The sequence below is a fragment of the Apostichopus japonicus genome, chromosome 23, assembly GCF_037975245.1.
Source record: "Apostichopus japonicus isolate 1M-3 chromosome 23, ASM3797524v1, whole genome shotgun sequence".
Classification (NCBI taxonomy): domain Eukaryota; kingdom Metazoa; phylum Echinodermata; class Holothuroidea; order Aspidochirotida; family Stichopodidae; genus Apostichopus; species Apostichopus japonicus.
The window spans coordinates 1,207,020-1,219,178 of record NC_092583.1 but is presented as its reverse complement, the minus strand read 5'-3'; the positions used below and the strand labels follow the sequence as shown (position 1 = coordinate 1,219,178).

Below are 12,159 nucleotides of genomic sequence, written 5' to 3'. Positions count from 1 at the left end.
AGCCACGTCTATACTGCTATACTATAGTGAAACAACAAACATCAAAGGCTGGTTGAATAGATTTCTCCTAGCTACAGTCTCCGAAGGGTAATAACAACCATGTTATGTAAGCGAGCGCACCGGATAAATAATGAGGGTTTCGCACAAATTAGCCGCGCCTACATTTACGTATAACCACACCTACTGTACTATTAAACAATTTCTCTTGACTTTATTGCAGCTGGCACCGCAAACTGTCCAAAATTGACTATTCTATGTCCTGTTTATCGCCTGTTTCATTTCGACGTACCCGTGACAGAACTATACTAGAGCATACTGGATATGATTTTGACATTTTGGTGTCAATCTTCATCCGCGTTTTGATATTGTACTTCCATTGTCTCAGCATTAGCCTATTGTATTGTTACTATGTTAGGCCTAATGTTAACCATAGGTGATGAAATACATGCAAGCATTCACAATCATAACGTACATATGACTTTAGTACTGTAGAAGCTAGTGAACAAGTTGTAACTTGCAGTAGCTATATTAACTATGTCACGACAATCATTGCTGGACATGAACGTTACAATTTCATAGGGTTTGAAATTGAATAATATCGTCACATACCATTACGATAAAAATTATCAAAACAGGGCTAGGTATAGGCATGTACTGTAACTTTAAAGGTGTGTGTACAGAATTGAGCAACTTGGCAAAGGCTAAGAAAATGCATTTTTATGTTGCAGTAGGAAATTTGGTATTTTGTGATGGAGACCAATTATTGAATTAATGGCTGCTTACCATGAAATGAATTTTTTTCTGAACAGTGCACAAGTTTGTATAATGTAGAATTGAAAAGAGATATTTTTTCAGACATAGGTGAATCTTTTGACCTAAAGAAAATCTTATGGTTGTACTTGCTTATATGTATTGTTAGTAGACAATTCGATTGATTTGTGTTACATTATCATTTTTAGAATTGATAGAGTGTTTCTGTGTAAACTGAAAACGTTTTACATTGTCCACTCCAATACTGTGAATAGTTACTGCCATTTTTAGTCAAAGTGAGCTACATGTCATCAGTAACTCAACAAAGGTTTTTTATAATCTGACAAAAATTTCAAAAGTTACTAAGCAAGCCTATACTGCTATTTCTGTAACTAATTGGAGGTAAAGAACTGATCTATCTTATTCGTAGTCATGATGAAAAGAAACTTGAAATAACTGAATGCTTAAAAAAGCAAACAACTCACATGCAGAAAAATGTTATCAAATTTATACAGTCCATTTTTATATGGTACAAATGTCTTGACCCCATCCACTAAAACACACCACATTGACCCCGTCCAACAAAACACACCACAAAACACACCACACCACAAACACACCACACCACAAAACACACCACACCACACACCACAAAACAAACAAAACACACCACAAACAAACACACCACATTTTTAACTTGTAGTTCACTCTTTTTATGCTTTTTTTTCTCTTTCCCTGACAGATGTAATTATCGGATTATTAAAGCATCATCACTTTCGATAAAGTTTGTGTAGACTCATTTATGCAAATTAGCCACACCTGAAGGAAGGAGCTACTTCCATTTTGAATATGAGTAAGAAATACATGTGGAGGAATGGATGGCCTTCATCCATGGAAGTTTGTTAACAGGTTACTTGTCACCGTAGATAAACACTGCTTGCCTTTATACGAAAACAGCTGATACACGACAGACTTTCTGTATGTAAACTGTAAAAGCCATGCAAGCTGCCTATACATTTTGCTTACTGTATTAGCCAACAAATAAAGAATGGTCAGGAATCATTTCGACAAATCGGATGAAAACTAAATTCATGCGAGTGAAGTGCCTTAAGTATAGAAGGGAATCAGGATGGATCCAAAGTTTGAAGTAGAGCGTAAGCGTGTTCACAAAGGAACTGCTGGTATGTCTGTTGAAGAGAAAATGGCAAGAAATCGAGCTTCCAACAGAAGGAGCAATTTGTCTCGTGTTCGGGTTGGTGACCACCTAGAAAGATGGAACAGCATAAAGAAACGATACGGCCTTCGGACGGACGTGGATATGGCAAAGATGGTGTTGGATAAGTGAGTAATATTCTCAGATTGGCCTGGAACATACATCCTACAGTATATTATGGTACCTGCCAAGTGACTGTATTCAGTCGTAGAAAAACTACATCATTTCCAAAGATTTTGTAAGCATGTTTAGTGTTTTGACATGCATGTTCCAGAACAGCTTAACATCCACCACGGTTATGTTCAACTGTTACATGACATATATTTGCTGTACATGTTTACACTGTCTCCTTTAAAAATCATTTACAAAAAATGTCCACGCTAAGTAGCCCATCAGAGAAAAGGTAACATGGACAGATCCAGAATTTAATGGAAGGGGTGGGGTGTGGCCATGGGGTCAACAAAGTTGATTCCCTATGCAAGGGGTCTCAGAGTATCATCCCCAGTAGAAAATAAAATGTGATATTTTTTATCCCAATTATATAATGTTAATTTTTGCCATCTGTTCTCAGCTTCGAAGCAGTCCAAGCAAGAAACCCGAAGAAATCTTCCACCTCCTCCTTGCATGGAACAAAAAGAATTGACAATCAAGGGTAAGCCTCTATCCATAATAACTGTATTTCAAAATGTAGGGTGTGATTTTAGGGGATTAGGGGGTTGTCCGTTTCCCTACCATAAGAGTTTTGAACCCCACCTTATTTGCTCTCTGCCAGGAGAACCATCTCACATATTGAGGCATAAGACTATAATTGCGCAGTCAAGATTCTCGAAGAGAAACCCCCCTACTGACTGTAAGGTTAGTATAGAAGCCCCTACTGCTATCCACCGCTGCCTCCCCCCCCCCCTTACCCCTTGGCTTTAGGATGAAGCTTCAAAAACAGGATACATAAATTTTACATATTAGAAAAGACAATTTTCCACTCTTTTCTGCAGCTCCAAAGTAGTACCTCCAAGGAAACTACAGACAACACCTCTAAGCACCTCAAATACCTTAAAAACAACAACACAACAGGCAGCTCTCTTGAGTACCGCAAACTCCTTACAGTCTGCGAGACATGCTGACAGTGATGTGTGAGTGACTGCTAACTTATACTTTATCGTAATTATCTACACCTGATGATGCATGTTCACAGCACTCTTCCATGTTTTGTCATATAGTAACAATTCTTGGCAACACTTTTGGAGACCTGTGTTTTCATTTCCAGCTGCCTTTTATAGTTCACTGTTTGTATACGGTATATATTAAGTTTGAGTTTATTTCCATACAACAGTACAACATTTTCACAAGATGGTGGAGGAGTACTGAGGAAGCATAGCTTATAATTGGAGCAGTCCCCCCTTGACAAAGAGCAATAGATCTATATATGACAAAAACCAGAACAAAGGGAACAAATTTAAGTAAAGTCATGACCACCTAAGAAGAATAATCACTAAGTTTAAATGTGATTTAATTTTGGACTTGAAGGAAGTATACACTGCAATGCTGTAGTATCACAAGACATGTTGACTTCAATAAAATTTCAAATGTCTCAATTCGCCTGCAGCTTCAGTGCAGTACGAACATGGAAACAACACATTGTTACCTTCGGGACATCACCTTCTTCACTTGGTACAAGAACTGTGGAAAATCAAGGGTAAGGCTTTCATGACCAATATTCTTGTCTTCTTTCAATTTTTCACTTCAAGGTTGTACATGTAGTCAGGGGCGTAGCTGGGGGGGGAAGGGGGCAGCCGCCCCCTCCCTTGAGCATATTTTTTTGGTATGTTTTTATGATATCGCTAGTAATTTCAAAGAGAAAATGGTAAGATGCAACTTACAAGGCCTGGGAAGTGCCATTTCCAGCGATCTGGGAGGCATTTTCAGCCATTGGTGGCACTACGCTTAGATAGTTTGCAATGCCGTATCTAAGGCTCTGAAAGTTTGCCTACAGTTTCGCCTGCATGTAGTGCCCGATACCGTATCAGCAAAATAATTTCTATGAAGTTTTGTCATTACTGGATGGTGAATATTACACTTGTCTCATTTCTTCAACATCATTTTCAAGATCTTTTCTGTCCATCAGTTTTGACTGTAGCTTCTTAAATAAACAGTCAGTCTCAATTTCAGCTCATTTTCCAATAGTTGACAACAATACCACATCTAGGTTTCATAAGATGTATGCAATTGGCGTTAGTGGTCAGAATATAACAAATATTATAACAACTTTTTGGCCATAGAATTTTGATTTTTTGTTGTTGTTGTTGATGTGGAGTCATGATTGACTATTGCTATGGATTGCTAAAGGCCACCATTGTAAAGCACATCAAAAAAGGAAAAAAGAAAAGAAAAGAAGGTTCTGTGAGATTTCTATATCAATATAGAAAGAGTGGAAAGATTGGCCTGCAAAGGGTATTGGTCTAATCTGACCACAAACGTTAGAAACATACTTCTGTTTACAATTACAAGTCTCGGGCCAGAGGTCGAAATGTGTAAAAACTTAAAGGATTCATGTCGCTCCCATTTTCTGTCCCCTTCTCTTCCCCTCCCATCTCCACCACTTGGATGTACAGACCTTCAAAAACTAGTAAAGAGCATGATTATCCCCCAAGCCTACACCTTCAAAAGTTTAGCCACTTGCAAAGAGCTTAAAAAGATGTACTGGCTCAAATTGAGTTCTCGCTAGGCTGGCCTTTTCCTGATTTGCAACACACACACACACATCCGTTACTGTACATAGGCCTAACACAGGCTTTTGAGAGCAACCCAGTGATATTTTGCTGATATATAAGCAATAACACAGGGCTTATGTTAGGTCCCAAAATCAGGAGGATTCATTGACTGATGATTGTCAACAGACTTATGATCTGTTTATGTTCTTTTACGTCTTCTGACAGAAAATCATGTCAGTGTCCCTTTTTTTGTAAATGGCAGATTCCACTGAAGTTACAGAATAAACTGAAAACAGAAGAAATTATTATTATGTATGTCTATTTTATCCACAGCTTCCAAGCAGTACAAGCTACTCCACAACAGATTTCTTATCTGGGAATTGCTACTCCTTCACACATTTCGCAAACTCTTGATATTGCAAGGTAAGTCTAGTTTAAATGGATCTTGAAAGCTAATTTGGGGGATTTTGGGCTCAGCAAATGTCGTATAATGGGCAGGTGATCTCTGCATCAGTTTAGAAATACATAACGTTTTTGATAGGAGGACTTAAAGAGCCTCCGAATATATTTATTTTCTTCAGTTCTGGGACATTGCAGTCATCGACACAACGGCTCTCACCTTTCAGCAGTTTGTCATCTTTACCCGGTGCGGTTGTTGTTAATGAAGATGGGTAAGTGACCAATCTCAAATATTTCTTATAAGACAAATGTATCAGATAGAGGTCAGTTATTTTCCCCAAAAGGCATTGTTTCCTGATGGTGAACGCAAACCCAAAACATCGACTTCATCACAAAATGTTGATTGAACTGAAAACGTTTCTATGGTAATTTTTTTTTCAGTGGGGTTGAAAGAATACATTAGAGCACAAAACCATAATACGAGTAGTCTGACAATAAACGCCATCCTGGAGAACAAAACCATCTCTATAATCTGTATGATATTCCAATGAATGGTTGCTTCACATTTTAATATTTCAAACTCTTTATGATTATGGTTGTATTATGCCCATCCTCTCCATTCAGTACCTCCCTGCCCTACCCCCCCCCCAACTCCACGAAAATGAAAAACAAACAACAACTAGATCCATAAAAAAATGTTGGTTCACCTCTTGCCGTCCAACCAACAGCATAAGCTACTTTCTCATTTCAGTATTTTGAAATCTCTTTTTACAATTGTATCCTCGGGTGTATTACCACAAATTGAAAAGTCCTTTCATCTTTCAGCGACTCTGGCTCCGAAGTGCCGGGTGTTACCACACTGACTAACCCGACACCTCCGCGAAGTCCAAAGTTGTTAGCCTCTTCATCTGGTAAAGGAAGAGGGAAAGGGCAAATTAATGAGTAAGTGAATCCTAAGAAGAGCTTTCTCTGTAAACACCCCCCCCCCACTCCCCCCCACCCAAGAAAAAAATACATGTCACTTTCACAATTCCTAGAGAATTATGTTTGTAACTTTGAATTGTCTGCTGTGATATATACCTATGACCGATGATGACTAACAGTCTTGCAATAAAGTAAGATGGTTTGATGGTTTCGACGGTCGGATGGTTTCAATCTCATAGCAGGATCTTCTTTAGAGGCAGACTAAACTGAAAAGAGAGGAATAGAGGTGAACTCGCCAGATGGGGACGGACGAATTGATTGGAACGATGAATAAGGAAAAGAGTAGAGTTAGACAAAACATTGGGGTTTGAGATGAATGTAAGCAGGTGATGAATGGTCTGATGGAGATCAACTTCGAAGAGGATTATAACAAAGAGAGAGTTAGTTTAAAGGGGGGCTGGGGAGAGGGGTTGGAAGGGGCTGAGAATGGTGAGTAAAGAGAAAAATGAATGACTTGGTAGAAAAACTTGTCTGTGGTTGGACGTATATGGATAGTGAAGGAAGAGGGAGAATGGGAAGGAGTTGTTGGGGGTACAAAACATGGATTTATAAGTCATTCCCTTCTTGGATGTTGAAACCATGAAGTTCAATCTTGTTTGGGAAAAACTTAAAAGCTAGTTGAAAGAGCACAAAAAAACAATGTAAGATATATGTTTGCACTTTTAGAATCCAGCATTTGCTTATTCTGATGGGTTTCAGGTTTTGTTTGTTCACATTTCCCATTGAGATTTTTAATTTTGTTTTAATAACATGTTAGGTTCCATCGTAAAATATCAGAGAATCATACAGTACGTTTTATGTTTCATACCAGATGACTTAACGTCCGTATTTGTCCGTATTTGTCCGTATTTGTCATGTGATTATCGTCCATTTTATCATTCAATTTTTATTCAACATTTATTCAACATTAATTCAACATTTATTCAACATTATTCAACATTAATGCAACATTTATTCAACATTATAACAATTTATTAGTGTCACACCACAGGAACTCAAAACCTACAGAAATCCTTGTATATTTTCAAATCCAGTTTAAAATAGTTGAACATAGACTGATGTACCTAGACTTCAGCCTAGTGTCCTACTTTGCTTAAAAAGAATCATTTTTTAATTCTAACTTTAATTTGAAAATTGTTTGGCATATTACTAAATATATTACTCAGAGTTTTGATTCTACATGTTTTTTTTTTTTTTAATCCAGTAAAAGTGATTTACAGCTTTTCTCTCTTTTCTTCCAGCCTACCTTCGTATAAGGCGCAGAATTTGATGTCAGTAATAGCTAGATTACCAGCATTACAAAAAGCAAAAACAAAAGATGAAAGGCTTTGACTAGTGTAAGTATCATTCGGTTTGATTTTTTGGTTCCTTGCTTTAGCAAAAGGAACCTATGCAGTCAGGTTGGCGTGTGTGTGTGTGTATGTATGCGTGTATGTGTGTGTGTGTGTGTGTCTGTGACACTTGCTTGGGTACGCTCTATCTCAATAAGGGAATGCTGGATAGAGGCCAAACTTGGACTATAGATCCGCCATATGGAGAAGGTGTGCCCTATTGTTTTTGGTGCCCACAAAGGTCACCAAAGGTCAGTTATGGTCCAAAAACCGAAAATATTAAAACTGCAATAACTCCCAGTGCCAATGTGTGACAAGGTTGATATTTTGGGACAAGTTGTGAACTGGTTAGGGGAGCATTTTCAAACTTAACGGTCATGTGATCCGAGGTCACCAAAGGTCAATTAATGATAAAAAACTAGTATTTTTGCAATAACTTGAGAACGAAATGTCTGTTAGGGTTGGGAGTTGCCTCAATGTAATCCAATTGTCGACCCGCATCTGGGTGACCCTTGACCTCAATTTGACCTCTGGTGACCTTTTCGTGTTTTTGGGATTTTTACAGTTTCGATGCTATTTTCAGATGTCAAAGGTACCTTCTGATCATAAATGTCAATAGGTTGACCCCGTGTGACCTTTATGTGCGAAGTTATATGGGGTCAAAGTTTTTCGGTCGGAGTTAGGATGGTTGTACAGACTTTTCGTTTTGTTTTTTGGAATCAGGAGATTAAACTACATCTGAAACCAAGGTCAAAAGGTCAAAGGTCACATTAGAAAAAATGTGCTTATTTTGGGAGGAAACGAGCAAAAAAGAAAATGTTTGGTTTTGATGCTAGATTTGGATATCAAAGGTACCTTCCGATCAAAAATGTCAATTGGTTGACACCCGTGTGACCTTCGTGTGTGAAGTTATACGAGGTCAAAGTTAATTTGCAGACATTTAATGCAACAACTCCCAGTTCCAAGGTGTGACATGGTTGATATTTTTGGACAAGTTGCAAATGGTATAGGGGAATATTTTCAAACTTAACGGTCATGTGATCCGAGGTCACCAAAGGTCAATTAATGTCAAAAAACTAGTATTTTGGGGGTAGAAAATGGGCAAAGAAAAAAATGTTTGAATTTTTATAGTTTGATGCTCTAATTTAGGTCTCATCAATCAAAAATGTCAATAAGTTGACCCAAGGTGACCTTTGTATGTTAAGTTATATGAGGTCAAAGTTAATTTTCAGACATTTAGTGTAATAACTCCCAGTGCCAAGGTGTTACACAGTTGATATTTTGAGACAAGTTGCAAATGGTATAGGGGAATATTTTCAAACTTAACGGTCATGTGATCCGAGGTCACCAAAGGTCAATTAATGATAAAAAACTAGTATTTTTTGCGATAACTTGAGAACAAATTGTCCGTTAGGGTTGGGAGTTGCTTCAATTTAATCCAATTGTCGACCAGCATCTGGCTGACCCTTGACCTCAATTTGACCTCTGGTGACCTTTTTAGTGTTTTGTGGATTTTTACAGTTTCGATGCTATTTTCAGATGTTAAAGGTAACTTCTGATCATAAATATCAATGGGTTGACCCCCGTGTGACCTTCGTGTGCGAAGTTATATGAGGTCAAAGTTAATTTTCAGACATTTAATGCAACAACTCCCAGTTCCAAGGTGTGACAAGGTTGATATTTTTGGAGTAGTTGCAAATGGTATAGGGGAATATTTTCAAACTTAACGGTCATGTGATACAAGGTCACCAAAGGTCAATTAATGATAAAAAACTAGTATTTTTGCGATAACTTGAGAACAAATTGTCCGTTAGGGTTGGGAGTTGCTTCAATGAAATCCAATTGTCGACCCGCATCTGGGTGACCCTTGACCTCAATTTGACCTCTGGTGACCTTTTCGTGTTTTGTGGATTTTTTACAGTTTCGATGCTATTTTCAGATGTTAAAGGTACCTTCTGATCATAAATGTCAATAGGTTGACCCCTGTTTGACCTTCGTGTGCGAAGTTATTTGAGGTCAAAGTTAATTTTCAGACATTTAATGCAATAACTCCCAGTGCCAAGGTGTGACAAGGTTGATTTTTTTGGACAAGTTGCAAATGGTATAGGGGAATATTTTCAAAGTTTACGGTTATGTGATACAAGGTCACCAAAGGTCAATTAATGATAAAAAACTAGTATTTTTGCGACAACTTGAGAACAAATTGTCCGTTAGAGTTGGGAGTTACTTCAATGAAATCCAATTGTCGACCCGCATCTGGGTGACCCTTGACCTCAATTTGACCTCTGGTGACCTTTTCGTGTTTTGTGGATTTTTTACAGTTTCGATGCTATTTTCAGATGTTAAAGGTACCTTCTGATCATAAATGTCAATAGGTTGACCCCTGTGTGACCTTCGTGTGCGAAGTTATATGAAGTCAAAGTTAATTTTCAGACATTTAATGCAATAACTCCCAGTTCCAAGGTGTGACAAGGTTGATATTTTTGGAGTAGTTGCAAATGGTATAGGGGAATATTTTCAAACTTAACGGTCATGTGATACAAGGTCACCAAAGGTCAATTAATGATAAAAAACTAGTATTTTTGCGACAACTTGAGAACAAATTGTCCGTTAGGGTTGGGAGTTGCTTCAATGTAATCCAATTGTCGACTCGCATCTGGGTGACCCTACTTCTCTAATCAGGTTTAAAATTGCAATATTTTCAGAGGTTAGATATGTAAAAGTTGTCCAATTGATACATTTTGACACCCTCAAGAATCTATGTTGCCTCCAGGTTACCCCCGTCCCCGCTCCCCGATCCCGGTTTACTTAGTCTGGTGTCACCAATGGTGTGATACTCCATGCTTTATCCAAACCTTACCTCAGCTTTTGGACAATTTGCCTTTTGTCATTGTGAGGTAAATAGATATTTACACACCCAATAATCTATGTTATCTCTCCCCCTCCCTGTTTACTTAGGCTGATACCACCACTGGTGAGATACTTCATGCTTTATCAAAACATTGAACTTAGCTTTTGCACAATTTGCTAACTTTTGTCATGGAGAGGTCAAGCAGCAGTCTTCACTTCAGATTATTGTCAGCAGTGATGACTGATAGAATGCATGCATGAGCGTAATGGTACAGAGGATATTTCTCCATCTTGACACGGAGTTCAGAATCAGATAATTAACAGCATTTCAGGCCTGCAGCATTCAAAACCATTCTTTCACTCTATCTGGATCGATCGAAACATATTGCAATCAGCTTTGATGACTTACAGCGACTTTGCTTTATAGTGTGAAGAAGATTTGTATTGCAACACTACTATTACTAGAAGACAGTCTTGGCTACAGTATTAAAGGTATCTTACTTTTAATTATTTTCAAATAAGTACGTACTTTATTTTCTTTGGTAATGTAATACTGGATACTCATTGTAAATAGATAGTAAGTACAGACTAATTTTGTGATTGCTAGTGTGGAGCTTGGGAAAGCTGCCCCCCCCCCCTATTTAATTTTTGTAGTTATATGTAATTTTGTTTACCTATCCGAAATGGAAGAACCCAGCAGGAAGGAGGCCAACACTTGTGACTTGCTATAACACATGTTAGACTGATTTCTTAATCAAGGATTCTTTCTTCCTCTTTTACTTAATAGGTGAGTTGTTTGCATATTATTTGTATGATACTAGTTAGGTAAGATACCCTAGATACCATTGTAATTCTTATGTATAATCAAAATGGTCAGATTCACCAGAAATCTCAGTATTTCTATGACTTGTTATTGCCATACCCTAAGGACCTTTAACCTGTACAGTGTTATTATATAGGCAGTGTAGAGCTAGCACATATATGCTACTCCAGGAGGCAAGCTGTGGTCCACCACAGGGAGCATATGAGGTGTATTGTCTGTATCTCCATGTCATTGGCATATGTCATTAAGTTAGACTGATCCATTATTCAAGGGTGATGTATCTGTTCACACATGTGATTGGTTATTTAAAAGTAATTTACATGTTTCCATGGTACCAAGTGAGATGATGGTTCTCAAGATTTCTATTTTGAGCACGAAAGCAGGGGAAAGGATAATATGTCTCTGATTCATGTGTTTAATGCATTGGGTATATATAAAAGTTAGTTAAGTTTACAGTGTGCTCAACAGGTATTTGAGGGTTAGTGGAAATGGAAAGGAGGAAGGTGATGGAAGTAAAGGTTAATTCAGAGTTGCATATCTGTAGGTGTGCGTGAGTTTGTGTGTGTGTGAGGGTTTAAATAGTATTTGTTATTGTGACAATGAGATGATGGTTAAGATGAGGAAGCATAGTTAGAGGGAATGAGGGTTATGATAGAAAGTGTAAAGAGTTTGCTGAAAGATCTGTTAATGGGAAAGTAGTAAAGATGATTATTATCAGAGATCGAATGAGATAGGATTGTAAAGATGTATCATTGAAGATGATATGAGTAATAAACACTTGTGACATGCTAAAACACATGTTGGACTGATTTCTTAATCAAGGATTCTTTCTTCCTCTTTTACTTAATAGTTTATAGCTAATGACAGCAAAAGAGGGTTACACTAGGATCAGTTTCTTGCTTGCAGACTCTCACCATTCCCACCAAAAATAAATACAAGTATGTATAGGCTAGTACTAGTATAGCATGTCACATTGTGTAACATTTTGTAAGATTTTACTGTTTATAATTTAAACAATGAGCAGTTTGCTAGGTTACCATAGGTATAGACTATAGTAGGACTACTATTCATTTAAAAGTAATGGCTAGTAGTACTGAGTAC

The 12,159-nt window shown here is 37.7% G+C and overlaps 1 protein-coding gene across 2 annotated transcripts in view; it reads left to right on the top strand.

The window, feature by feature from the left end:
- The first annotated feature begins 82 nt into the window (after positions 1-82).
- Positions 83-12,159, top strand: part of LOC139964813 (uncharacterized) — a 26,566-nt gene continuing 14,489 nt past the window's right edge. The window contains exons 1-9 of one of the 2 annotated variants that reach the window (XM_071966812.1): positions 83-367; positions 1,493-2,091; positions 2,535-2,615; positions 2,956-3,093; positions 3,567-3,656; positions 5,005-5,094; positions 5,253-5,342; positions 5,896-6,012; positions 7,296-7,391. In XM_071966812.1, coding sequence (XP_071822913.1) covers positions 1,880-2,091; positions 2,535-2,615; positions 2,956-3,093; positions 3,567-3,656; positions 5,005-5,094; positions 5,253-5,342; positions 5,896-6,012; positions 7,296-7,386 — 909 coding nt within the window. In that variant the 5' untranslated portion in view covers positions 83-367; positions 1,493-1,879 and the 3' untranslated portion in view covers positions 7,387-7,391. Of the gene's footprint in view, positions 434-1,492; positions 2,092-2,534; positions 2,616-2,955; positions 3,094-3,566; positions 3,657-5,004; positions 5,095-5,252; positions 5,343-5,895; positions 6,013-7,295; positions 7,392-12,159 lie in introns of both variants that reach the window. The other variant, XM_071966811.1, reaches the window with a different exon arrangement.